At 49.0% G+C, this 27,586-nt stretch overlaps 1 protein-coding gene across 4 annotated transcripts in view; it reads left to right on the forward strand.

Moving 5' to 3' along the window:
• The first annotated feature begins 131 nt into the window (after positions 1–131).
• LOC125957148 (lissencephaly-1 homolog) overlaps positions 132–27,586 on the forward strand; it is a 34,596-nt gene continuing 7,141 nt past the window's right edge. Inside the window, exons 1-2 of one of the 4 annotated variants that reach the window (XM_049689634.1) lie at positions 132–874; positions 16,955–17,849. In XM_049689634.1, the coding sequence (XP_049545591.1) occupies positions 17,812–17,849 (38 nt within the window). In that variant the 5' untranslated portion in view covers positions 132–874; positions 16,955–17,811. Of the gene's footprint in view, positions 875–1,295; positions 1,738–2,799; positions 3,011–3,052; positions 3,383–16,954; positions 17,850–27,586 lie in introns of those variants that run through there. The other 3 variants (XM_049689635.1, XM_049689636.1, XM_049689637.1) reach the window with 3 other exon arrangements.

Raw genomic sequence — 27,586 nt, forward strand, 5'->3', positions numbered from 1 at the left:
CACTGAACTAGGCAGTGTAAACACAATTTTGAATTTTTTTCCCAGAAACTCCCCACGTTCGAGTGTGTGCGTGCGCGCGTTGCGTTCCCAAAACTCGGTGCAACGGTGTGCGTGAACGCGAAAAAAGAAACGCAAGCAAGCGAGCAAGAAGTAGCAGCAAGAAGAAGAAGAAGAGAAGTTGGAATCGCGAAAAGATCGTCGTCGTCGTCGTCGTCGCCAGAAATTTTTGGAATTTTCTTCCCGGATCCGGTGCGTGACGCGAAAAAGTCCTCGACCCCCGATCGATCGACCTCCGCGGAGCGTGTCCGCCGCCCTGTGAAAGTGCTCTCGGTGCAGTAAAAAGAAGGTGCAAGGGTGGAAAAAGTTTCGCTTCGAGCGCCTTCTCTCGCCTCACTTTGCTGGCCTCGTCGCAGTGCTCTTCTTTGCCAGAGGTGGATCCTTTTCGAAAGGAGCAAAGTGGCCGATATTCCTCCGCCCCGCAGCTCCAGCAGCCCGCACAGTGCCCTTTGTCCCATCATCCCGCAGGTTTCGTTGCGTGGTGTAGTGGCGTCGCGCTGGTGAGTCAAGTGGCTGGTGGCGAAATTGCGAAAAAAGGGGCCGCTACGCGTCTGCCTATCGGTGTGGGCTTTGTGGTCAGCGCGTGAAAAGTGGTGGAAAATCATCCGCATCATCACGGTGGAAAGGTGTACGAGGTGTGCCTTGACCTCCTCATCCTTTCAGCACCATTCAGGAGCACATCCGGCCGAACACACACATACACACTAACCTGTGTGCAGGACGACCTGTTCGAGAGGAATTCCCGAGAGGTCTGGTCGAGGAAATTGGGACGACGAGACGGAATATCATTCCAATCTGCAATAGCCCACGAAATAGCGTAAGTATCCTTCGAAATTTTCCATTAATTACCAGCATAAATCCAGCAGACAAACCAACAAAGATGGCAGACAGGCAAGCCTCCTCAGCCCCGCTCTAGCTGATTAGAAGCCAGCTCTATTATTCGCCGCTAAGCGAGATAGGAGGAGGAACTAGCCAGAGATGAGCCAATAATCTTGTCACTGATTCGTTTGCTTTGTTGTTATCATCGTGCGAAAACGCCATACACCTTGTGCGTGCGTGCGAGTATGTTTATGCATGCTGACGTAGTGTTGCCCGCCGACTACTTTGTGGTCGTTATTTTTCTTATTGTTTAATGTAAACGGCGACGGCGGTGACGACGGTCCGCTGTGTTCTTTGCCAACAATGGTGCGCGATTATAGCTGCGTGTGTGTGTGTGTTTGCGGCTGTGTTTGTAGGGGCACTACTGCTGCTAGTGTTTTCTTCGTGTGGCAGGCGAACACACTTGGACGACTTCTATTGAGATAGACTTCATTGTGGTGCGCTACGCAACGCCTACTACCAACGACGACGACTACTCCCTCGAGCGTGTAGTTGAGCGAGAAGTGATGATAGTACGATAGTGTGTGCCGTGCGTGCGCTAGTTCGGAGTGCGGTGGACGCCCCGCGAAGGTTGGCTAATCGATTTTTCTCGATCAGAAAAGTGCCACCAAAAATCCACTGTTTGCCTCGTTCGAACATGTTGGTCCTTTTGTCGTGCACGGGACGTCCCTGCGGGGTGATCTAATAATATATCCAGCTACTGTCCGCATATCTTTCCGTGGATTGCATAAGTATGGCTCGATTTGGAGGACCCGTCCTGTACAATTAACAACAGCTGGTTGGTGCCCTTCCCCATCCTCGGTATGTAGCAGCAGTCATCGAAGTCACCATATATCGGTTGAGGACCTGTCGCCGTATGTGTGTGTTTGTACGTGCTCGTTTTGTTTGTCGCCCCTCATGGAAGCCCCACACAGTCGATGACACATCGTCGTATGAGCACAAGAAGAAACACCTGGGTGAGAGGTGTAACCTTCCGTTGTTGTTGTTCAAGAGTACACGAGAGAGAGAGAAGCCACGAATGGAATTTCTATTGTGTACGCAGGGGGTGGGAAACGGGTCATGAAGGTGATACGTTTCGGACTTTACGGCAACATTCTATCTCCTGCCTGCTGGCATGCGTGTTTTTACTAATGCAACGTTCTTTGCTGCTTGGGAGTAGCAGCTGTAGCAGGCCGGGCATGGAATAATCGGAGAGCATGCGTGCTGCTAAGCAACGACACGACGATTCTCCGTTTGACAATGACGTAACTCTAGAGATGATGATGCTAGAACGAAAGATTTCGCTCGTCTCGGGCCCACGAGAACTGATTATGCGTTCTTGAAGTGCGGCGTGAATCGGCGGCATTCCTCTGGTGGGTCCATCGGTTCACTTGACCTTGTCGCACGCTCTCACCCGTGGATTGACATCATCTAGCGATCGAATACCGCCGTCCCACGCACCACCACACCATCTTACGTACCGTTTGGTCACCTGCATGTGTGTGTGTGTGTGAATGCGACCGGATGTAAGTGACCACCGACCGACGACGAGATGAGGTGTCGCGATAGGCGACGAGTAGGTGTCCTTCGATGGGAGGTGTTTTACGCTCGCATTCGACCGTAAAACAAACACCGATTAATGAACTTTCGCAAAAAAAAAACAAAAGCACATGTTTGCGTTAACATTTTTCTAATTTTAAAAAAACTTTAAAAAAATTAGAATTCTCTAACGTGCCTTTCCTTTTATGAGAGATAAAGCAGTTGTTCCACCCGCTCTGGAACGGTTGCAGAGAAAACGCAAGGAAACGGGTGGTGGGAGTGAAGGAATTGTTGGTAGTGCTGCTGCTGCTGCTGTTGTTGTTGCTGCTGGGTGGTGGTAGTAGTAGTGGCCACCATTCGTTCGTGTTAGGAAAGAGAGCTTTCTTTCCTAGTGTTTCTCATTACATCCTCACGCGTGGTTGAGTGCAGAACGAATTTACGACGTCGTGTGACGACAACGACGACAACGACGAAGACAACGAAAAGGAACCCGGGCCTTCACGGATTGGCCACATTGAATTGCAGTGTTCGAATGATTTTGTCCAATTTTCTTACGGTGAATTTTCTACGCGGTATCTCTGTGCTTCCCAACGCGTTGGCAATTAGAAAGGCTGAAAGGTTTACTTAAATTTGTGACGAAAAGCAGGTGCCACCAACGTGGTTGCGACCAGCGTCGAAAAGTGTGCGCGCTGTGTGCAAAATAGTGCATCATCGTCGTCGTAGCAGATCGATTCTCGACCATATACCATCACCCCCCCGTCGGGTGACGTGCATCATCATCCGCGCCGAGCTTGATTAGAAGCGCTAGTGACATCGGCAAGAGTGAACGTGTGTGTGATCAAAGTTGCTGAAACATTTTCCTTTGCTTTTTGTTCGAAAGTTAAGAAAAGGAAAGGCGCAGGAGCCGCTCAGCAACTAACTCCCTGTGGTGTGTAAATCAATCAAAGCCACCCAACGAATTATTCAGTTTCCAGGGAAATACCTGCGCTCCCGTATGTAAACGTATGTGATGGGGGTAACCCCAAAGGAACATATTCCAGCCGGTGAGCATCGGCAAAATCGGCTGTGAAAAGTCGCAAATCATTGATTTTTTGCGCGTTTGCTTCGCACTGTGACCAACGCTGTACGCTGGAATTGCGGTGAACAAACGAAGTGTGTGGTGCGCATGTGTGGCAGTTTTGTGAATCCTTGGCAGCAGCAGCAGCAGCAACAGCAATGTGACTGGCTGGACCTCGTTCGCGTTTGGATGAGTCATTGGGCACTTTTCGAAATGCATACGAGAAGTGACCACCACCGAGTGTTCCGTGTGTTTGTTGAGCGAGTGTCACATATGTTTTCTTCTTTCGTTTCAAACTGAGCAAATGAAATAAGAGTTTTCCAATTATCGGCCACTGCTGGAGAATCGACCAATAGGCGGACTCGGATGGATGGGCACAGTAATCAGGCGAGCTGCTTTGTTTCGAGGATTAATTTAAACGTTACGCAATTGTTTGATTTGTACGTTTACATTGCTTAATTGGAACAAAGAAGTCTTCGTACGCACTGTCGAAATACCGTACCACTAGCCACATCAATAAATGAGTGATTTTCTAGGTCACAAAGCAGCTTGCCTCGAAACCATCTGGCAGCCGATAATGATGGAAACGCGTTATTATGATGCTTCAGAGACCACACGGGCGTACCGTGATAAGCCGGCCGGTTTTTGCAATGCTCTGTCGTCCGCTTTGCGTGGCATGACAAAATGATGAACGGCATTTCGGCATTTCGGCATTCTGCGGGTTTTAGTAGAGCGCTAGATGGTTGGCTAAAGAGAGAGAATAACGGAATTCGATTCAAATCGTACAAGCATAATTGAAACAAGAAAATTGTTCCGATGTGGCATTTGGCACGCTAGAAACGGTAAGAGTGGCAGGCCGCAGAACGAGGCATTCACCCAAACGATTTTCGCGCTTTCCGTTCTAGTGCTGTACCAACCTTTTTCCGTTGTGGCAGCAGTGCGTTATACGGTTATACTTGAAACCACCTGCGGTTGCTGTGCCTGTTATGTATGTTCGTTTGTGCTCCGCGACATAGACCATTTGCGTAGGTTAATGACCGCCGCTTCTTGAGGGAAGGAACAAAGGAGAGACAGTCGGGGTAGCATCGGGAACCTAAACCCGCGTTCGACCAACGCGACGGAGAATGAATGAGAGCGAAGAAATTTGTTTGCTAATAGCGGGCACATTAGAGATGCTTCTGCCAGTGTGACTGATTTGTGTCTCTGTTGGGTCTAATTACGTGCACCGATTTTCGGGACTTTCGCCGAAAGAAATGGAATGGAATGGTAGCAGCAACACGACCGCCAAAATCAACTTTTCTCCCCCCGGTTTGCGCCTCCATCCATCCATCAACTGGCGAGTGACGCCAAAATAGCGCCACAACTTAACCTAATAACCTTTTGGAAAGTCCAAGCCTGGCCCGGGGAAGGTGATTGGTGTGGCCCAGTTCGGTGTGCATTGTCTCAAAACACACACATACACCCTGCGACCGGCCCCTCGGTTCCATCTTTCGCTAGAATCCGGAATAATTGGAATCGTGATCAGGCAGGGGGTTGTGACCACCGCGACAGCGGTAGGCCAAATTGCTGACCTTCAATTTGGGTCGCGTCTCAACCCCTCAGCCCATTGGGCACACACCGTACAGACACATTTCCACTACATATTCATCAACGGCAGCAGCGAAATCACAATAATCTCGTCTCAAGAGCACCTCTGAAGTCGTCTGAAGCCCAGCCTTCTATGCGACGATGACTGGGATTTTTTTTTGAATCGCTATCCCACTGTGAACGAAACAAGGGAAACGAGCAGAAGGAGGGATTGGCTTTATTTTAACTTTCTTTCGTGGTTTTGACCTCATGCAACACGCGGGCCTATAGCGGGACTGTCGACTATCTCAGCGGCTGTTGTTTATCACCAATATTTGCACTAGCGCGAAATGAGATTGTTGGGGCCAAGCAGCATCGCTCATGAAAATCAACTGCAGCAAACCACCGCCGCCCCCCAGTCAGTCAGTCTCTCTCTCTCTCTCTCTCTCTCTCTCAGGTCGGTCGGTCGGGCGGCGACCATGGCGACCTTTGAAGAAGTTCACTTTGCTTCGTCAAATGAGTCGTGTATTTTTAGTTCAATTCTCGCACATCTCGTTCACGCGCCTGCTTAGAGATTGCACGCGCCCGAGAGTCAGCTGGCTGGCAGCTACGGGAGAGGCAACTAGATAGCGCGATTTGCAAAATAGAGTTGGCAATGTATGTGCAGGGCGCGTCTCCCTTGTTCCCTTCTTCCCTTGCTGCCTTGATCATCAGTGTCACGGGAACATCACCAGTCTTCGCCGTGTTGTGTGCGGCAGGAATTCCACGCATCGGATTGGATTGGAAGGAGGCAAAAGACGCAGCTACCTCTCTAGGATCGTCGTACACGATTGTTTTAGTGCGATGTCGCATGTTGTTGAGGTTGTTGGGACCTTGGGATTTCTTTTTTTTCAGAATGGAAGGAATTCAAACGATTGCACTGTGTGTGTAGAGTGGGTTCATGCTTTCGCCGGATGATTGCACTTTGCCCGCCCCTGGGCGGTCTGGTGAACTTGAATCGAATGCCTCAGGGATCTTAGCGCACAGCGAGCACGTGGATCAGCGTGAGTAGCTGATAAGAGAAAGAGAGAGAGAGCGCGCGCGCACCGTCATGTCGTGCCCGACTCGTAGACTCCCCTGCAATCGTCGCGGGATTTAAATCCCCTTCCCGTGATCTGCTGCCACGTTACTAGCGAATGATGGTTATTCCGTTCTTGTGAGCATTGGGGAGTAGGACCAAAACCCAGTGATGCTGTCGCTCGATGCTGCTACAGATGAGCTCTATTCGACACGGGCAGGCAGCAGGAATGTGGGGCGCCCAGTCAGATCATTGTGATGTTTACCAGCAGCTTGCGGGGGAGGGGAAGCGTAAAGTCGCGTGCGCGAGCCTAGCACGCACGGACGGACAGACGGGCCCCAAACGCCGCAAGCGTCGCAAAAGAATGCTTTCTGCTCTCGGCTGTTTCACCTTCGTCGTCCACGTTGTCGTCGTCGTGGCTGTCGCTGTTGTCTGGGCAACGCGTCGTGAGATATTAATCTCTGGAAAGGTAACAACATCGTGGAATGCTTCTCGCCACCTTTACCACCATCCCTCATCACGCTCACGTTCTTCACTGAACGCTGGAATGTGAATATAATGGGGCTCAAGCATTAACCTGGCATGGGAGGGTGGGTCCGGGCGAGCGAGCGAGAGCGAGAGGTGAACCTTAATCGTCGCCCGCTGATCGCCGTTGATCTCGCGTGGTGTGTTGTTCCCCGCCAGCATCGCTTGCGAGCTTCTTCTGTGTGGCTGGCGAAAGTTGGAATTTATTTCGAGAGCTTATTTTTTACTATCAACTGCAGCATAATACTCTCCCCGTTAATTCCCTTTAAGTTTATGAAACATTACGGATTGATTTAGCTGAAGGTGTGGTGTAGCTGGCTTCACCAGCGGTACCACCCCCCACCCAGACCGAATGTCTACTATGTTGCACTGTTTACAACGGCAAACACACACACACGAACGACACAGGAGAAGGAAGTGTGTATGTCCCTCGGGGGAATTTATTGTACCTGTCACAGGCGTGTTATGATTGCAAACTTGAACTTACCCACTAGTGATGTTTGTAGTAGTGTTGGTGGCGAGAGGGGGACGGGTATGTCCCCGGCGGAGGGCTGGCATAAAATATGTGAACAACCCTGCAGGGCCCAACAGCATCAGCAGCAGCAGGCACTCAGTTTACTGCGATTGCGCACGACATTGCGCTTCAGATATGGTGGTGGTGCTCCCATATGTGGCCTCCGGGAACGCAAGACGCTGATTATGAAATGCAGTATCACTCGCCGTGAACACCTCGTATGAACCTGAACCGCCTCCGCCCCCCCTCTCGCGGGTGCGTAAATGTGATGGTGCACGCAGGGGCGAGTGCATTCCTCGCATCGACATCGACCCCAAAGACGGTTGCCATGGTCGACATGTCCAGTGCTATGGCGATATGGCGAATGGCTGTGGAGCCTGCCTGGCGGGTTACACGAAGCTCTAGCAACTCCCGATCGCATGAGTGCATCACCGAGAGACGCTTGTCCGTAATCGTATTAAACAAGAGGGCTTTCCAGGTTTCACGGCAAATGTAAAAATCGCTTTACGCAGTGAGCGGGACAGAGTGGGTCCGTTTAATGGCCAACCTCTCGGTACGTTGTGGAGTGGTGGCATTCACATAAACGTATGTCATCCCACGGGATTGGGAGCTCTTCTTGGAAGATTGTCGTTTGAAAACGGCTACTACCGTCGTCTTCGTCGTCGCGCTAGCTCTGTCGCTGTTAGCTGGAACGAGATGTACCTAAAGGGTAAAACATGGTCCCGTTTTGCTCGCGTTTCGTTAATCATCGCAAACCCTTGGGAAACGACACGCGGGGCACGATGACGAAAGTGACATTTGTGAGGAGCAATTAGTCGGCGCGCTACCGTTTCCCACGTTTTCTCTCGCAGGCGCATTCCTGGAATTCGCGATGGGTCAGGGTGACAAACAGTAAAATTATTTCTCAAAACAAAAAAATAAAATATATCTCCATCAGAAATATGAAACAGGGTTTCATTCCAGAAATTCTCATTTTGTGTGGTGTAAACATTGAATAGCAAAATTGTGTCTGTCCGTTGCGCTCGGGCGTACTGAGTCGACAGCACCCAGTAGCAGCAGCAACCGCAACAGGAGGCACCAACGACTGAACTGATTCGAATACCGCTCTGCTGGGAAAGGCAATTATATCCATCGTCTGCTACTTTCATATTATGTTAGCAATGGTGTAATGCGTGGTGCCTGAAAGGATCGAAACATGGGAGAAAGGACCGGAAAGGGGCTTGAAATCTCCCGGTGCTCGTCGGATCGTTAATCGTGGCGCGAAATTGACGACTTTATCTTCATTAGCCATCATCATCATCATCATCATAATCATCTTCAGCACCATCCATCTCATCTGCCGGTCGCCAATCCTACACCTCATTCCTTTTTCGCATCCCTTCGAATGTGTCATCATGATGCAATATTATGCCTGACTAGCCATATTAGGGTTTTGCGCAACCGTATTGTGTCTTCTTCCTTCCCGCGGTACGAACCTTTTAAATGTGTGCAAACTCGATGAAGAATCAATAGACCATCTAGTAAACAGAGCAAATGTTTTATGCGATCCACAATTTGAGTATCCAAGGTAGCACAAGTGGAACAAGTTAACAAGAAAAGTGTTTTCTGTACAGTTATCGGTGATGAGGTGGTCTATCGAAATTCCAACACACAGTGACCATAATTTGTGACGTGTGAACCACATGTCATGATAGAGTGGAGCTTGGCATAGTTAGGGCGTAAGAGTAATTATGATTAACCACCACAAATCCGAGTACATTATTGCACATATACCGCTCACCCTGGGAGGCTGTGCTGCTCCCGTCTCATCGCTCCCGTAGATGAGATGCGATTGCAGCTCTCATGCTCTCAAGCAAGCCAGTCCAGTGTAATAGCCTAGCACTGTTTCGATTCCTCAGGCAATCGACTGTAATGCTGTCGTTGTGTATGTAATGTTGAAATTAATTATGCTGTATGGCCAATTGCATGATATGATGAGATGCCACCGGTGTTTTGAGCCAGGTTAGTTGCTGTTGTTAGTAGCTGTTTCGAAGCAAGCATTCATTCACATTTGAACCTCGCTGGTGCTCTCGGTGGTCGTGGTATTCAATGACAAATCCAGGCAATCTGCAATCTAGCATCCGCAGGATGTTGTTGCAGATTTTATGCAAATAGTACCCAGCGCGCCTCTTTCCGACTGATGGCAACGTTTTGAAGTTTCTTTTTCTACCTCTCGGGGGATTGGTGGGGTAGGAGTACTTAGTTGCTGCTGCTGCTGCATTACTCTCTGCTTGTATGCTGCTCGCTGGTTCGCTGCCAGCGCTACAGATCGTTGATTAATGATCCCTAATTGGGCCGGAATGTAGACAGAGAGAATTGCGACGTGAATGTCGGCGAGGTTTAGTTTCCAGGTGACTCGGCAGTTAGCTGAGCTTGGTTAGCGGATGCAGATAATTTCAGTTGCATTTCTTCTATTCTTTCTGTAGATGGGAGTGCTTTGGGTTGGCCAATTCAATAGTCAAGTGATGGCGACCGTTGGTTGCACCAGTTGGTGCCGCTGGTGAATGCCAGTTGAAGTGGTAAATTCGAGACAGGGCTTTGCTCTGCTTTAGTTCGTTTTTAAAATGCTGTTTATGATATATTGGAGCACCTTGGTGTTGGCGATTTTTGAAAGTAGGAAGTGCGTTACTTTCCTCTCTTCGCATCATATTTAATCATAACAATTGATGTTAATTGGAGGAAATTATTTTACTTGTTCTTTTTTGTGCGAAAATCAGCTTCCTACCCAACTAATAGTTGTTATTTATTCGTCGTAGGTTAGAAAGGTACACATCAACATCGTTAATCAAATGCCAGAAATGGTCCAAATGTTTGTAACATTGTGATGTACAGTTAGAGATGCAAACAGTTAAACGGTTTTGCGGTGGTACCTAACCACCGCCAGTGAGGAATCATTTGTTTGATACATTAGCATCGTTATTATGAGCATTATGAGGAGGAAATGAAACTTTATCTCCATCTGTCGCTCGCTACGATCGCGCTACGAGAGGCCGCGGCTCTCGGTTCACCCTCAGCTTGTTGCATACTTTCTCGCTTTTCATTGTCAATCGTCGCGAAGAAAGTAGCGAAGCGGAGTCGTTCGTTGAAGGAAGCAAGGGGCATTTCAATCGTTTGGTAATAGGCGATAGAAGAGAGGGTACGGCGAGCTTAGGCTCGTTTCCTCGTTGCTGCTGTCGCGATAGAGGCCGTGCGCGGGGGAACACATTTGTCTTGCACTAATCGTGAAAATTTATCACAATATTTTCCAGCTCTACAACTACTACCCCGCATATATCCCCTCTGAGAGAGTTGTTGATCATTGCGAGATCGAACGCGCCAATGTGGCGGACACATGACATTCTCCCGTTAAAACCCCGTTAAGGACTGCGAAATTGCGGACGCAGACAAAGCCCACAAACCCACGGCTCACGATTGTCGTTTCACTTGTTGTCGTCGGTTACCTCACCACCACCACCATCACCACCATCAGCACCGGTCGGGCAGGATAGGTGCTTTTCCGATCTCTCAGCCCATTGCACCGTCTGTAGTGCAGAAAGTGCAAAAACGTGCAGGTCGTGGAGAAGAGAATAGATAAGCGGAAGAAAAAGAAGAAGATAAATGATGTTTGATAGGGACACTAAGCGCGCACCATAGCCCAATACGACAAAGCAGCATCCCCGTCGCGCGAATCATTGCGTGTTTGTTGGGGGTGCAGCATGCGCGTTTCGCGTGGTCACTTTCAAAACGATGCCATGATGGACACTATCACGCAGCATGTCTTCCAGAGACAGAGAGCGAGAGAGAGCGGAAAGGTGAAGAGCATGAGGTTTAATCACGGTCTGACAGTCACAATCGTCTTCCGTTTTTTTTTTCATGACGATGAAATGATAAATTTTTGATCCGATCCAAGCGTGGGTCATAGTCATTTCGAAGCTGGTGAATGAAGTTACTCGACGCCATTCAGCGAAGGGAGTGTCGTTGCCGATCTAGTTTGCAAATATCTAGTTAACCAAATGCTGATGGAGTGTCCTTATTTCTATGGGGATTACGCGTGACAGCGAGATAAAACATCACGCGTCATGCCATCGTATCACCAAGCAATCCGAATGTCGAATGCAAAAGCAAAGAGCGCAAAATATCTAAAAAGGTTTTACTTTCTTTCGCTTTGAGGAGGTGAAAGAAAACCTGTTCTGAAAATACCACCTTTGCCTTTTACGGCCGATGGCAGTGATGTCGTGTACCGAGTGGAAACACGCCGAGGGAAACAATAGAAACAACACAACGACGTCTTACGTCAAGACGTGCGCGAGCATACTTTCAGCTTCATTTCCAAAGCGGTCTGCCAAAACGGCTTCAAGATGTCTATCGTCTTCGCGTCGTTAAATGGGAATCTGTCCGAGGGCCGGCCGGCCCCCCCTACCGGGGAGACACAAACAACACACTTTGCTTAGCCCTACGGGGGCCACGGTGGAGCTCCAGATTAGGTTTTATTGGAGTCTGCAGCATTTTGAGCCAAGCACCCCTTGGTCGTCCAGCCACCAATCGAACCAGTTGCATGTCGAACGACGTAATTTTGAAAACCGGCCGGGTGTTTTTCAACAAAGCCGTTGGAGCAAGGCGAGCGGAGGAAGGAACCCTTGGCCCGGAATGTGAAGCCAAACGTGGTGCAGTGTACGACTGTGATCGGCGGTTACTGCCGTTGCCCTCGGGGTGGTAAATATTGATTTTGGCTCAAGCAAACGCGGGTGCGTGCGAATGAGTTGTGCTCATTTGCGTGAAGCCCCGCAAGGTGTCGACGGGTGCTGTTCTCTTGCCAATAGGATGACCAATGGGTTCTGTGTGTGTGTGTATATGTGGCCTGTTGGCGTAAAGCTGGCGTAATGTTTTCTAGCAGGCACAGAGAAGTGGTCTTGGGACAACACTCCAAATGGGTCCTAGAATTCTCCAAGAGTGCGAAACCGGACTGACTGCCTGGTTGGCTGGCTGGCTGGCTGGCTGGTGGGTAGCCTAGCAATGAGATCATTTCTGGATTTCCTTTTCCCAGCCTTCCGTGGTGACGTAAGACACGATATCCCGTGTAGCTCCTATTGAGGGGTACTACAAGGGAGAAGCTCCAAGGCGTAAAAGGTCATAACCTCGTCCGTCAAATTCGCGAAGCGCGCTGCGCAAATTCGCAAAGTGTGCGGGCCCTGCCGACAGCTGCATTCTCTGCACGTTAACATCATGACAGGCCGTTGTGAATGGGACGTGAAATTGTAGATAATTTATGTAACCGCGTACACTGTTGTAGTTGCGCCGCGATTTTCACCTAGCCGCTGAATTTGATTGCGATTGGGATGCTCATCGTGATATCGGGTGGTGTGTTCCGTGGGAACCTAATGCGCTGAACCCTCCGCGGGAGCTGCTCGTTGTTACGGCTAACGGCTTCATAACCTAACATTGACACAAACAAGATAGAAATATTAAGTTCTCTGGTAATTCTGGGGCAACATACAATGATTGCGTTACAAACAGCCGTCATGTTACCTACTTACAAAAGACCACAACCACCACCACCGTGTTTCAGTAGCCGGTAACAGTAAGCATCTTGAATTTGCGGTTTTGTTTCCAGCAGCCGTGGGCCACGCTACTGCTGCTCGCGTATACGGCTTCTTGGTTGAGGGAGAAGAATGCGAACCATGATGAATTGTCAAAGCCACTGAACTGTCTCGCTAAGATCAACGCACGCTTTGCCATACCGTGACAGCGGTAGCCCGTGATTACTTCGTCAAATTGCGTTTGTTTCGCCTGGTATTGCCTGGTAGGGATTGGAATGAGACCGGATTCCGGGCGGCACTCCTTGATGCGGTCGTTCCTATTAGTCATTTCCCGTTCACTGTTTCGATTTTCTTCTCAACGATCCACTCAACGATTCTCACATCACCGTTTATGTTGTCGATGTTTGGATGCCTATGCCAACTCAGATCCGGAAACACACAATACGATTGTGACAATGCGCCGTAGGATTCCGTTGTTTCTCACCTCCTTTTTCTTGTCTGCGCCTAGTAGCTTACCGGTCTTGTTGAGGTATGCAGCATAGCAACAAAACCACTCAAACTAGATGAAAACCTCTTTTTGGTGTAGAGAGGAGAGAGAGAAAGGGCTCGTCGTAAAATGTGATCGAGAAATGATCACTCGTTAGGTTTTCCCTTCCGACCTTTGGTGTTTCCGGCCGTCGTTGGCATTACAACGGCGGTGTAATGGGCGCATGCTGGACGGATCCCCGTACCCGCGATGCTGTTGATGATGTGTGATAGGTAGTTCCGGAACCAATTTGCCAGCTGATTGCCAATTGTGGTAGAAGCACAATCCCTGCCCTGCCCTTTCGTCCGTACGCCACTCGTTCACCAAAACTTTAATCATAAATTCGGCACGCCTTGCCGCCAAACCATCCCCCAAAGCAAGGAGTTCATGTTGTGGTGGAGACACCCGGTGGCGTCGGCGGTGTCCATTAGAAAACACCGTCCCAGCAGGGCAGTAGCCATATAGGTGTCTATGCGTGTGTATGTGTTGAGGTGCCTGGTATGTGAGTAATTATTTGCCCAGCTGCAGAGGGAGACACGAGAATGGGAAATGGATTTCATTGTTTGGTGGCTTAGTTGTTTGTTTCTGGCAGCCCCCGAAGGTGGAGTGTTGTTTGATCTGAAGAAAGTTTACTCACAGGCGACGGTAGCCGTCCACAATACCTCTTATTCCCACTCGTGTACAAGCCCACAGTGAATGGAAAGGTAAACGACCAACGAAGAAAATTTGGTTTTCCCGCACAGCTATCATGCTCCGGTGCAGAGCGTTCTTAATGTCCCCACCGTCAGCCGTACAATGCGATCGATGAGGGCGATAGGTTTATCTGAGGCTTTTAGTATGCTTAAGGTGTGCTTGCGGCACCACCAACTAGCCACCCAACATAACACCCACCACAATTGGCTGACAAATGGCTGATGGATTCGGTAGCCAGCAAGGCATGATGAGATGGCATGGCATGGCAGGCGGCAGACAGGCAACCACGGAATGATGTACTTCCGTTCGGCTGTCAAAGCTTTCGGAGAAGGTGTGCCGAGCAGAGCAGAGCAGAGCACGAGTAGTCGCGAGACTCGAGCTCCATGCGCGCTGCGGTTGCGGCTAAATCGTGACTCAATTAATATTAATGTTCTTCATCAAATCGTGAGAAAGAGTACCGCAACGGGGAAGAAGGAGGGCAGAGAAGAGAAGTGCGACTTCCAGATGCATAAACAGAGCCCGACAGAGCCATTATTCCCTTCAGCATATAGGGGACGTTCCCGGTGGGCTCTCGGTGAGCTCCTCTCCAGTTCGCTTTTTCATTAAGCTGCTGCCGCCCCTGAAAGGTGGTCATTAGTACCGATTCCGTCCGACGAGGCTGTAGGTCCGGAAGCTTTGAATTGGTGTCTGGATTTTGAGAGGAGCTCCCAAAGTACACATGCTTAGATCGGGATTCATGGGCGCGGTTGTTGGGCTTGGGCAATATGCGCTCTTCAAGTATTAATTTTGTTTAAAGAGAAAGTACTGCACGCGATTGGGCTTTTTTAAGTTTTTAGTTGTGAATGAAATTGTGCTAAATTTGTTTTTTTTTTAGTGTTTTTTAGATCCTAACGATTACAATACGAAGATAGACGATACCTTTTGATTGCAGAAAGAAGAGCTGGAGGGGACGGATGATCCTTTACCGTGGCAAAACCGTTGAAGCATATCGATTGCGAAGCGAACGCAATGAGCATCGATCGCACCCACAGAGCGATAGGAGAGGCCTTTATGTTTTATGGTGTAATATGGTCGTTCCGTTTGCCTTGATATCAAATCGATGAACGAAGATTGGCTTCTCTTCGCAACATCCCCAAACCTAACGGTAACGAAACAGTAGAAACGCATAGCGTGATACCATGTAACCGACCATGGCTAGCGGGGTCGTTGACGATGGCCAGGACCGGACCGAACCGAACCGCGCCGCGAGGGTCTTTCACTGCGATGCGCGAAGGTGACAAGGAAAAAACCATCCGGCACAGCTTTTCGTATCGATCCGGTTTGCACTCCTGAAACCATTCCAAAAAATTATACCGGCCGGCCGGTCGTCGGTAACTTGGTTGGTGTTTTGATCGATCGATTCACGCTCTACGTCCCAAAAGCGACGACGACGACGACGACGACGTTTCGATGTACGTACAGTTCCGACTATCGATATTTTTCGCCCTCGTACGTTCCGTGGGTCTCCCTACTCCGCTCGTGGGTGTCTGTTCCGCACGCTGCAGTTTACGTCAGCTGCAGCTGCAACGCCCGACAGCGCGTGCGCCAGATCCGCTCGCCGTACTAATATAGAATATGGTTTTCGATGTGATATTGCTAAAAACAGCAGCCGACGATGCCGAGAGGCGTTCCACTCGCGTCCGTGACTGAAAATAAAATGATTTTTCCATGTGTCGTTCGTCGTTCGCTGCGTGGGAGATGCACATTTGTTTGTCATCAGAGATGACGCGCTGCTCCATGCGGACACATTCAATTCCGACCTGCTGCAGCATGTTCATCCGTATGGAAGTGAGATCATTATGCGGCCATCAGAGCCAAGAACCAGTAGTGGCAGCTATCATTATGCGACAACTTTTGGGACTGCTGTTTAAAGTGCTGTTTTAAAATTAATCTTCTATTCAACGATGGTTCGAAAATAAGCTTTCCGTGGCCAGCTAGATCGAAGTTTTCGGTGGCGCGTGGCGTTGTGGACCTGACATTCTAATCCCTGGACTCTCCCCTGGTGCTGTAACAGTAGCTGGGTAAGATGCCATGGAAACAAAAGTCCCGTATCGATCCGTCTACGTCTACGGACCTTGTGCCAACTTTTCTTTATCGTTAAGCGGCGTACGACCATCCGTACCTACTCACTGTACCGTAGAGGTGGGCGGCTTGTTCCGGTCCGTTATTCGTCGAAACATGAAGGTAACGTTATATTTTATATGGGGTCTAGGCCGCAATCCGTACACACCACTGTAGTGCGGAGAGTGAGGCCCAGAAGAACCCTTTGTATAGTATGTTGGTGGCACCTTTGTGGCTTTAATTTATGCAGCGTATCAAGGTTGTGCCACGGTCGTCTCCGCTTTTAGGGTCTGGCTGGATATCAACGTAGCTGGAAGCTAGAATGTGTGGAGCTGCGGTTCTTATCGTAACCTCGCTTTGTTTCTTTAGAATTGTTGTAAGCATATGACCGCGTCAGTGTATACTCCACACAATAATCCCGGATCCTTCCCGGTTAGCTCCGTTGGGAGTTTGCAACAAAAGTTTTACGGCATCGGCAGGCGACTGAAACTGAACCCCTCTACTTCTCTCGCTGGTGACGTCTTTTCGGTTCTTTGGTTGTGGTTTTTTCATGCGGGACCAATGCGTAAATAGTTGGATGGATATCTCTTGCTAAGAAAAACAACGTGACAAGTGGAGGTTGTAATCGGATACGCGGGTGGGGGTGGGATGGTGAGCGTTCTCGTGTTGCATCTTGAGTTGAGGTGCGCAGCACGTGTATCGCCCATAGGAAGCGACAAATGCATTGTTGCGAAGCCGTTGCAAAGCGCAATGTAAGGACCGTATAGCGTATCTTTGATAGAGTTGGTTGAAATTTCTGTATATTTTTTCTGTAACATTGTTTAATTCACATATTTTCATTAATCCATCACAGTCGCCAGTTTTACTCACTGCTCCTGTTTGTTTGTTTTGTTTTTCTCTACTACAGATGATTCCTCTGCAGATCTTAACCACAAACGACAGTAACGACATCGACACCGTATATAATTCAGTGAATTGATTGCAGCAGTCCGCGGAAGCAAGCAGTTGGTAGCAACGACGAGAACGCATCAAGTTCTCTTTGGCAAATAAAGGGAGCAGCATCAGTTGCTTCTGTTTCCCGAAGGGCAACACACGTGCGAAGTGAAGTGCAACAATCGAAGTGTCTTCAACTTTGCCGATTCTTGAGGCTTGAGTAAAATTGCGATATCGCAGTTGTGTGGTGACAACATCAGCTTGCTTGATTGCTCGACCCTCGATAAAATATATAACGACGAAACAACAAAAAAATAAGAAAAAAGCAAAGAAAAGAAAAGAAGAAATCTACTAATAATCTACTGAATCCTAGCAAGCTTTGTGGCGCAGAGCGAGAGAAAGATGCAGCAGCTTCAGTGAAGTGTGTAAAAAGCCATTTTTCCTCCCTCGCGATCAATGCGTGATTGTGTGGTTCGGTGTGTAGTGAAAGTGTAAAGAAAGCCTTTAAAAATCGAAAAGATAGCAAAGTGCGAAGCGCGCACGGAAGTGAAAATTAATTAAAACGAAGTCAACCCTCCCTGCGCTAGAGTGTGTCGTAAGGAACGGTAGTACCGCGCGCTGTGTGTGTGTCTGATTCCGCGCGCGCGTGCCAGGAATTGGAGATAGAGCGAAGATCCTGGTTTCGTTTTTGGGTGCTTAGAAGGTCACCGGCAGTGCACACGAGGCGAAGCAGTGGTCTTTTGCACCACGGCGAACATCCAGCAACCAACGGTGGAGGAAGCGGAGCAGCGGGACAGCGTCGTTTATCAATATTCACCAGCAGATCGAACCATGAAAATGGTGTTGTCACAACGGCAGCGCGAGGAGCTGTAAGTGGTTTTTGAGTAGCTTCACCTTCATTCTTCCGGGGCAGATTGACGGGGTTCCGGCACAGTGGGGCGTATTGAGGCCCTGTTGCGACGGCATTCACATAAAAGTAGCTAAATATAGTATCCATGCCCTCAAAAAGCAGCCAATGGAGAATAGCTGGTATGCTTAGTTGATGGAATATTCGCCTTTTGAGCATAAAACACACTAGATATTTCTGGTTCGTTGGATTCAGAGAGATAGGTTTCGATCCTGTGCGTAAAAGTGTGTCACACTCAAATGGATTTTACTGCCCTTTGAGTCAGAGCAGACCGGGTAGGGGTAGGTGTTACGAAAGATTGATGAAGTTCCATGCGTTCTACTTTCGCCCTTTCTGGGGGTTTTGTTTATTGTTGGCGGCGAATGTTGTAGGAAGAAAATATTATCCAAAACACTAAAATATGCCTTCCAAAGAGGACCAGAGACCAGAGAGGCACGCTTGTGCTTCTGTTGACATTGTTTATTTTTTAGTTCTCGACGCTGGTGCACGCTACACGAAAACTATCTATAGCAGAGGGAGTTCATGTTTATTGGACATGTGTGTTAAAAACACTGCTTCCAAATAGCCGGAAACTCGGGAGCGGGTTCCAAAATTCGGTAGTAACTATACCGTTGCTTCGCATCAGCGCACGCTGCCGCCTACTGCGTGATCAACAAACGCATTACATCGTTTTCAATTCAACGGATTGTCAAACGACGGCGTCCCGATCGATTAACGATCGTTCTTCACACTATTAAAATAAATCTTCGCATCAGCAGCGTGAAAATGCCTTCATATGCTCACATGTAAGCGCTCGCTCGCTCGCGCGCGCGTGTGTGTGTGTGAGGTGTAAAAATACACGTGTGAATCTTCCCCATTTCATCGCTTTCGCCGAAAAGGAAAAGGGTTTGTGGACGTGCCAATGGGAGAAACATGGTGGAGAAATGGACATCTAGTGGTCCCCTTAGTGGTGCGTTGCGTGATGCGACATCGACATCACACACAGCTGGAGCAGTATACCTAATATAAACCACCTTCTTCCTCTCCTAGTCTCGCCTTCCGTTGAAAATTTGAATAGCCGATCGCGGCTAAGAAGTGGTAGACATCCGGTAATCCCCGGCGGCATATCTGTTTGTTGTATGCCAGTAAATCCTTTTTTCGTATCGGAATCATCGTACTCGTGGTGTCCGCCCGATGGTCTTTTATGGTTTCTGGCTTTCGAAGAAGCCAACGGCAGCAGTAGCCAACCGCTGGTGATCCGGCCACGCAGGAATGCTTCGAACGCCAGGCGCGTTTGGCCGCCGATTGAATGTTGAAGGTGATGCACGTGACACGCGGCCATCAAGAGAATGCGCGCGCGCGCGCGAGAGAGAGTGTGTGTGATTGTGAGGAAGTAACGGGCGATGGGTTGTGTTTGGGCCTTGTTTTACTGCTCGACTCGCTATCCCTACGAACATGATCTCTCTGTGGACACGACGGTGGTGTTGTGGCGTGCTGGGTCCACCGATTAACCCATCGATCGTCATCCCATCAGGTGGTAGAAACGTTTATAGCGGTGGGGAGAGAGAGAGCCCTCAGGCCGATGAAGGAGTGTTGTACGGCCATCCATCCCGTAGGAGGAGGCTGAAGTGTTGGGCCATGTTGAGGTTGAAAAATGTCATCCGGTTATCGGGTTAGAGGGCCTTTCGGAACACTCTCTTAAACCGGTGGCGGTGAAGGGGGTGATTTGTGAGATTGATGAAGAAGGCGATAATTGGCGACAGCGACGGCGGCGCAGCATTAAATAGTATGTAAGGGGTTTCAATTTTCTATTTTTCATAAAAATGTTTGAAAACGAATTACGTTGCCGGTTGTATAATAATCCGGCTAAAGGTAGATTGCAACGTATCATAATCTTAGTAGTTTCAAGATTTTGCTGCTCTCAATCCGACGTTTCACTGCGGCTACACACCTTGACCGTTTCCGTCGCTAACGCTCTGACAGTATAGTTGAGGAACGGTTGATTGCTGGACGACGTAACACCACCTTTTGCAAAAGTGTACAATGTTAAACAAAAAAAAAACGCACGCCTTTTGAGGTATGATTCACACATGGGTGTCGATGATGCAGGTGATGGGGTGGTGTGTTGCTTGCGGTGTACGCGCGCGCTCGTCTAGTTAAAGGTGCTTCGGCCAAACGATATACGCTGTGTGCTACTTCCCCTTTCGTGACCAATCGCCGTTGTGGGTGATCACTACCGGCGGGGGTGCACTACTACCGCACCATGATACGGACGGGCTTACGCTACGCTCTAACCAGTAAATGGCAAACAATTAACCCGAGCGAGCGACAGACACTTGTGGGTGATTAGTTTCAAATGTGACACATTGATTTAGGAAGGCTGACTGGAGCACGAAAATAGGTACTGATAAGAGTGTTGTCTCATCTCGTTCTGTTAATTGTTGCTGAATGTATTGGCTCGACAAGCTAAATTTTCAATTCAATTATTCCTTCATTTGATCACTGGAAATAGTTTGTCCGGACTTCTTCCTGTAGTAGAAACTCGAGAAGATAGAGTACAACAGAAACAGAACTACACTAAATTTCCTGAATTAAATATGCAGGCCAAAGCTAATAACGTTGTAAATAATCCATGGCAAGTCGGAATGAAAAAGGTTAATGCAACATCCTCCCTGATTTATTTCACGACTAGTGAACAATTTTTCTCCGCATAGTGAGAAAGTAGATGTCGTCGTTGAAATATTTCATATATGGGCAGTTTTACTCAGTATAGGTGAAATAGAAACTCTTCACTTAGCCGAGACACAGCTGGTGAGCCGAGACACCGTGTTTTGGTTGTGAAAAACCGGCGGCCAATTTTTTAATAATTTTTGGTCTTTATTAACTTTATTTAACGGTGTGGTGGTTCTTAAAACTAAAAGAAGCTGTAACATCTTAAAGTAAAGTAACTCAAAATGGTACCAATGAAGGACTCTTTATACAAATTCGCTCAACGAAGCACATGAACCCTTGTCGGGCACTGTAGCGAATTGGATCGTCCAACGTACAGTTATACATTCTAAGCATATACTATCTCTTCGCTATCGCTTATCACAATATCGTTGACATACTAGAAAGAGATGAGAATAATTTACAAAAGTACGTGTTCCAGTGACTTCCTGCTTTACTGAGCCTTCTGATGTTCGATAGCTTCCTGTTTCGGCTGCACCTGAGCTATTTCGGCGGCCAATGTTGCCTGCTTGCGGTAATTTTGCACGTAAAAGTTCATGAACAGCACAAAAAATATGCTGGCATTGCACAGCAGTAGGAAAGTAACAAATTTGGGATAGGAACAGTCGGTTACTAGCGCGTTGATGGCATGGCCAATGCAGATTACGAATTGTGCCTAAAATCAAACAAAAGCGAAATTAGCGAAAATAATCCACATGATGCGGTTTTGATTTGTCCGCTTACTATTTGGATCTCGGTCATGTACTTCTTCCACCAAAGATACTTCTGGTAACGTGGTCCCATTGCCGAGAGCATGTAGTAAAAGTACATCAGCGTGTGGACAAAGTTGTTGATAATATTGGGAAGCGTAGTATTGCCACCTGCAAGCAACGAGAGAAAAGGATGTCCCTAAAAGAAAGTGCCCTTAAAGTGATTCTACAGAGTTCCCTTCGCATACCTGCTAAAAACTTTGTCAATATCCACGCCTCGATCGGAGTGAGTGAGTGATGGTAAAGATGAAGGTACGTGATTTGCGATTTTTTCTTGCGCAAGACAAAGAAAATGGTATCTGCAAACTCGGACAGCTTCGAGAGGTAGTAGATGTAGCACAAGTTAAACATCTGCAAGAGAACGAAACGATCACTGTTGGTGCCTTCCGTTGTTTCGCAACCTTGCATTCGGCAACGTGAGAGACGATGTCCTTACCCTTCGCGAAAGTTGGTCATCACTGTAGTCAACCGGTTGGCAGGTTAAGCTATATCCTCGTGCCCAACCAGCCATCAAATGCTGCAGAGAGTGGAAAGATTGGTATTTTGCACGGTTGAATTGTCCAGTTTTGGGGCTGCTTACCTCGTAGAACATGTATGCACTCAGCAGTACCTGGCCAAGGTTGTAGTAGAAGAGAGTGTTGGTCAACTGCATCGGTTTCCTGTCGCGCATATACGTCGGTCCGATGATGACCACCCAGACGAGGTAGGTTAGTACCATCCCGATTGTAGGCAATGGATTATCCATGAATGGGAGACTCTTCGCACGGGGATCTAAAAAACAAATAAATAAGCATACTGTCGGATAAGATATGAAGGTCGCTTGATATAGCTATCGCTGTAGCTTACGCCACTCAAAATACTATTGCGATGAATTTGCTGATAATTCAACCTTCCTATAATTTCAACACTTACATTCATGAGAATGGACTCAAAAAAGCACTGCAAAATTTGGCGTCGAACAGTCTCTATAGATCAAGATTTTATCGATTCCTAATCATCAGTTGTGTTCGACACTTTTTAATTATGGTCACCGACGATGAGGCAAGGAAGGTAACGACTGCGACGAAATGGGTAGTCGCAAATTTGAACACTGGAAGGAACAACCTTGACGAAAATGCATGTCCTGTTGGTAACAAGTTTTGGGCACAACCTTGACTGGACTGGACTTGGAAGTCCAAGATGAAGGTTGCAAATAACTTGTATACATGGGAGAAGGTTGTTGCAATCATAACAAGCAACAAGGCTAGTCAACAAATAGTGCCTTCCCTTTCGCACCGTGTGTCGTCATGCGGATACCAAATACCTCGGTTGACGGTTAAAATTTGGTGACCAGAAGCGCGCGCGACAAGTAAATGATATCGACATGCGCCTTCACCCTTCACCCCTTTCTCTCTCTCTCGCTCTCTCGATCTGTTGAGATGCTAATTTTCGGGCTACATTTGAGTCGTATCGCGGATCAGTTTGTAAAGAGATCTGCGACACGAGCCGGTCACGAAATAACCTAGAGAAGGCCGATGGCCTACCGACCGATGACTGGGTGATTGAGTATGGTATGTTACGCCATTTCTTAACAGAAAACCTTCGCGACATGGCAAAACATGACTTCCATAGAAGCAAACAATTTTTTTTATCTTGATAATGGTGGCCTGAGGAAAGGGCTCGCGCTTCAGCTTCATTTCCTGTCTGTCAAGCTAACAGTTTTAGCTCATGACAGATTTAGTTCATGCTCTTCGAGGAGAGACCCACACGATCGACCTGTTTTTTTTATCGCATAAAGACACACTTGAACTTGGGAAAGTTAGTAGTGGAACGTCACTTTAAATGATCTGCTGCTCGCCCCTGGAGGCGACAAACTAAGGCCACCGGCTGGCGGTGCGTGAAAGACATCCGACAGAGCGTTTGCATAGCCTTCAGCCAGTAAGTAATTAAAAAGATAGATAGCAAACGCCGGTACCTCCACTGTCGAAGCGGTCGCACTGTGGATCTTAAGTGCGCAGAAACGGCATGACACTAAACGTTTGAACTTGATCGCGGTCAAGTGGACGATTGGTAATGATTTATGAGAGCGACGAGAGAACTCGCCGAGTGCGAAGTAAGAAAGGAGATCCTTCTTCAGACTTCCTCATTATGGTTGCGATGTATGTCCTAGCAACTAACCTCCGATCAGCTCCTCTACCAGGGTCCAGTAGCGATCGATCAATCGTGTCCAGTTGCGATCGGCCTGATACTCGTCGATCGCCAGCTGCATGATGTAGTTCGATGCCACCGTAAAGTCGGTGAAGTTCTCCCTCAGATCCATGTCTCTGCCACAGTCACACACGCAACCAATCGAAGGCACAATTTTTTAAAGGATTCGCTTTGGACGCTCACGCGCTCTCACTGTCCGGCTGAGTCACACTGGCGGCGCACACCACCAAGGCACATCGAGAAGAGAAAGAGACTTGCTTGACGCGAAATCCTCGGTTTGGCGAACTCAAGGGCGGAAGCAACCGATGCGCGGTAGGTGATGATGCATTACTTTGTCAACCGCGACAAATCTGGGTCAAAAACACGGGTGGCATGCACTAGGAGGACTTGAGAGATCAGGCTTCTCTGCCGGTTGGCAAACAGCACTACCTAACCCTAACCCTAATGAACGCCACGTCACATACGCACGGAGGATACTTGTTCTAGGTCACTGGTTATGTCGTTTGCTACTATTATTGCTGCTGCTGCTGCTGCTGCTGCTGCTGCTATTTCTACTTGGCGGCTACTAAGGCTTCTTTGCTACGCAAGATCCGTAGCGAGATCCGTAAACTGAACTTCCCGAACCGATCGGAGTCACTAACCGCACTGAACTGAGATTACGTTTGGCAAGGAAGTCGCTGAAAGGCGACTAGAGGGCCTAGCGAGTGTCTAGGGGGGGGCCCTGGTGCACCAACACAGAATGAGTTCGAGATTTTCCATACTCCATAGAACTCTCTGGTTTGACGGTGTCGCTGGAAAACACCCCCCCTCCCCCTCTGCTCACGCAGTTCGTGTGCCAGGAGAAGGGTTTAGCCACAACTTCCCCTCTCCAAGACGTCAGCGCCGCGGTTCTTAAGTTGCGCGAATCGCTTGGAGAATATTTCGGTTGGAGGCCTTTCGGGTGGAAGAAGTGCACAACGCCGGAGTGCACCAACAGGCCGCTCGATCGCCCGATTCAGTGGCCGGATTTGGAGAGGGGCCTTTTACCACCACCCCACCGTCCTTCTTGCTGCGCATTTAGTAACGCGTATCGTGACGCTCGTTGTCCTTCTGACGGCCCACAGAAACATTCACGTTGTGTGTGTGTGTGTGTGTGTGTGGCGATCGATCTGTCCGTCCCCTCCACTCCGTTCGCTCTGGGCGTGTTATCCTCCGAAGAAAGACGGTCACTCGCTCGTGTGTCGCTCGTTTCGCCGGCCGTGATCGAACGCATTAAACTGGAAGGAAACAGATGTTCGCGCGAACAGCAGCGATCGCGTTGCGGTTGATAGAGCGGCCTCTGCAGCCCCACCGCTGTCGCTGTGTTTGGTGGGAGTTCCGCAGAATGTGGATCTTACTAGAAGCCACCGAGGAGGTGCCAAAGACCTGGTAGCTATGTGCTTTGCTCCAGCGACGGCGCGCCAAGATTATGCCGAAGATAATTGTCCTTGAAAGTGGCGCGGCGGCGCGGTAGCAGCAGCAGCAGCAGCAGCATCAACAGTGTCACCAGCTTTGCCTCGTAGTGCTGCTTCGGTTGCTTGGCGAACAGAACAGGTACTTGGTTTAGAACAAGCCCCACAAGTCGTGGCCACACGGCGATGGGGTCCGCTAATGGAAGTGCATCGTGTAGAACGATCTCGCGTATCGCGATCGCAGTTAGGAATGGAAATGAATGATTTCCTCTCCATATCCTCCACCTCACAATACAACATTGGGTTGTTTTTCATGTTTCGTGCCTCTATCATCTCGTGGGTATATTGAGGCACGGGTAGATGGAGTCAGATGTCGCAATGAATACACGTATTCATGTTCAATGATGTCACTGGCGGCCCGCCATACAGAGGCCAATTCGTTTGACAAAGAGGTTCGTCACCTGTTGAAGTCTTTCGTTGGCTTTGCATGTGTTTATTTCGAATGACATACACAACGATTTACGGTGTTCCTGCTGGATCATATTAATTGCATTCCTTCTAGAGCGGAAATTCCGTTGGGAGTCGTTACGCGTGGCATATAATTGTTTTCTTAACGAGTTTCCTATTATTGTGATATATTGTTTTTGTCGAATAAATTGGTTACTCTTTGACTTAAGACAGAAAGTCTACTGATTATGCTTGCGAAAATATACTCCTTCTATATTATAAAGTTGTTTGAAAAATGAATTTCCTAAATTAAATGGAAATTATTAAATCGCTCGGATTGCGAAAATGGAGCTACCAATGTTGGTATGGTATGGACCTATGCCTCAATGACAAATCGCACTTACGGAACGCTAGGTAACCAGTATCGGCAGCGTTCGGCCATTCGTCTAGACTCCCTTCAAAAGCTAACATCGACGAGAAACAGCAGAGAACGTTAAAGAACAACCACGGTAATGCATTCTTTTACCATCGATTTCCTCACTCTGCTGGAATGCAGTCGGCCTATGTCTGTGCGGTGGCATGGTAGGGATGGGTTCTTACTTATCTGTAAAACCACCGCCGTCCCTACCCCAAAAAGGAACCAAAACCCCTAGATGCTTCTTAAAGTTCATCGACACGTTGCGCTAGGACTGGGTGGCCCAAAAGTGGTCAATTTGCGCAACGCCCGGACCATGTCGCGCGTCTAGCGTAGAGGAAGGAAACGACCATTTACGATGGCAAATGAGCCAATCATCCGCGTACGCGGGCAAGAGAGTGCGCGCGCTATCATTGGCTTGCTTTCAATTAGTCTAAGGGCTTTTGCTTACCGGGTGGACAGCGTGCTAGCCTCATGGACCAGCCACCCAGCCACCCATGGACTCATGGACGAGGTGCCCTTTTGTCCGGGTTCTGTAAACGACTCCCCGACACCGTCCCCGTCCTGGTCGTCGTGGGCACTTTTGTCGGTCAACGGGCGCGCGCTCGCGGAAAACTTGTTTACTTTTCGCGAACTCTCAAGTTCTCTGTCTGCGACCCCCGGTGTCGCAGAATCAACCGTGAAAAGATCACTTGTTGCCACCACCACCACCACCACTAGCAGCAGCATCACGACCATTGCACCGGCTAGCGGTCCCCACATATGGTTTTTGCTGCACCACCAGCATCAAGCTAATGCAGCGCGCGGTCGTCAGCAGCATTCCACGTTTTACGGCGTAAATGCACCAGCGGCAGCAGCAGCAGCAGCAGCAGCAGCAGAGACATATGGCTTAGAAAACCGAACTGCACCGATCCGTCGTGTAGGGGAAATTGTGCAACGCATTGCAACTGCACCGCGACTTTTAAGCGTCGATTCTCCGTTTGTGGCTAAACCTCTCTGCGCGCCGCCTCCTTGGCGTCCTCGAAGCACTGCAGGACGGACGGACGGACGGACGGTCCAGGGTGACGGCACGGTGTGGAACGTTCACTTTGGAGCTCTTTTCGCGCTCTTACTCTCGTGACCTGTGCAGCAGCAGCAGCAGCAGCCAGCATGAGCCAGCGAGAGTGCCAGTCACCGGCCCAGAAGGAAGAGGAGAACAACCGGGGAGGGTAGGGGGTGCGAGTGGAATCCTGGGCCACCCAAGGTCGACCTGATGTGTTACACTCCACTCCTGCGTGTCTTCGGCCGCAGAAGAAGCTGACTTGCTGCGAGTTTAGTTCTGCAATGATCTACGATATGATTCTGGCAATCGCGTACCTAACCGCTGGCTGCTCCTGATTGCGACTGATTGGCGGCCCGTGCGCGCGCGCTCCGCCGGTCCTTACCGTGAAATGGTGGGTGGGGTGGTGGGCGTTTTCGCGGTGATTGGTGATCGCCTTTCGAAAGACCACACCTCTCCGACCGTGGTTCTGGGTGGTGTTATCGCGAACCCAGCAGGGGTGGCAGGGCAGTTTCCGATGATTAGGTTATGTTGGTAAGGGCTCGCAGGTTATGATGATCGTTCGATCTCAGGCCGCTCTCGGGGTCAATTACCGTTAAGTGAATGCAACTCTGAATCTTTGCATCGCTCAGCGCTGTTGCCCGGCGCCACGGCGCAAGTGCAGCCACCTCCGATCGCATCGGGGATCTCTGGCTCAATAGCACAGTTCCGGCGGATAGTTAG

This window comes from Anopheles darlingi, chromosome 3, assembly GCF_943734745.1.
Source record: "Anopheles darlingi chromosome 3, idAnoDarlMG_H_01, whole genome shotgun sequence".
Classification (NCBI taxonomy): Eukaryota; Metazoa; Arthropoda; class Insecta; order Diptera; family Culicidae; genus Anopheles; species Anopheles darlingi.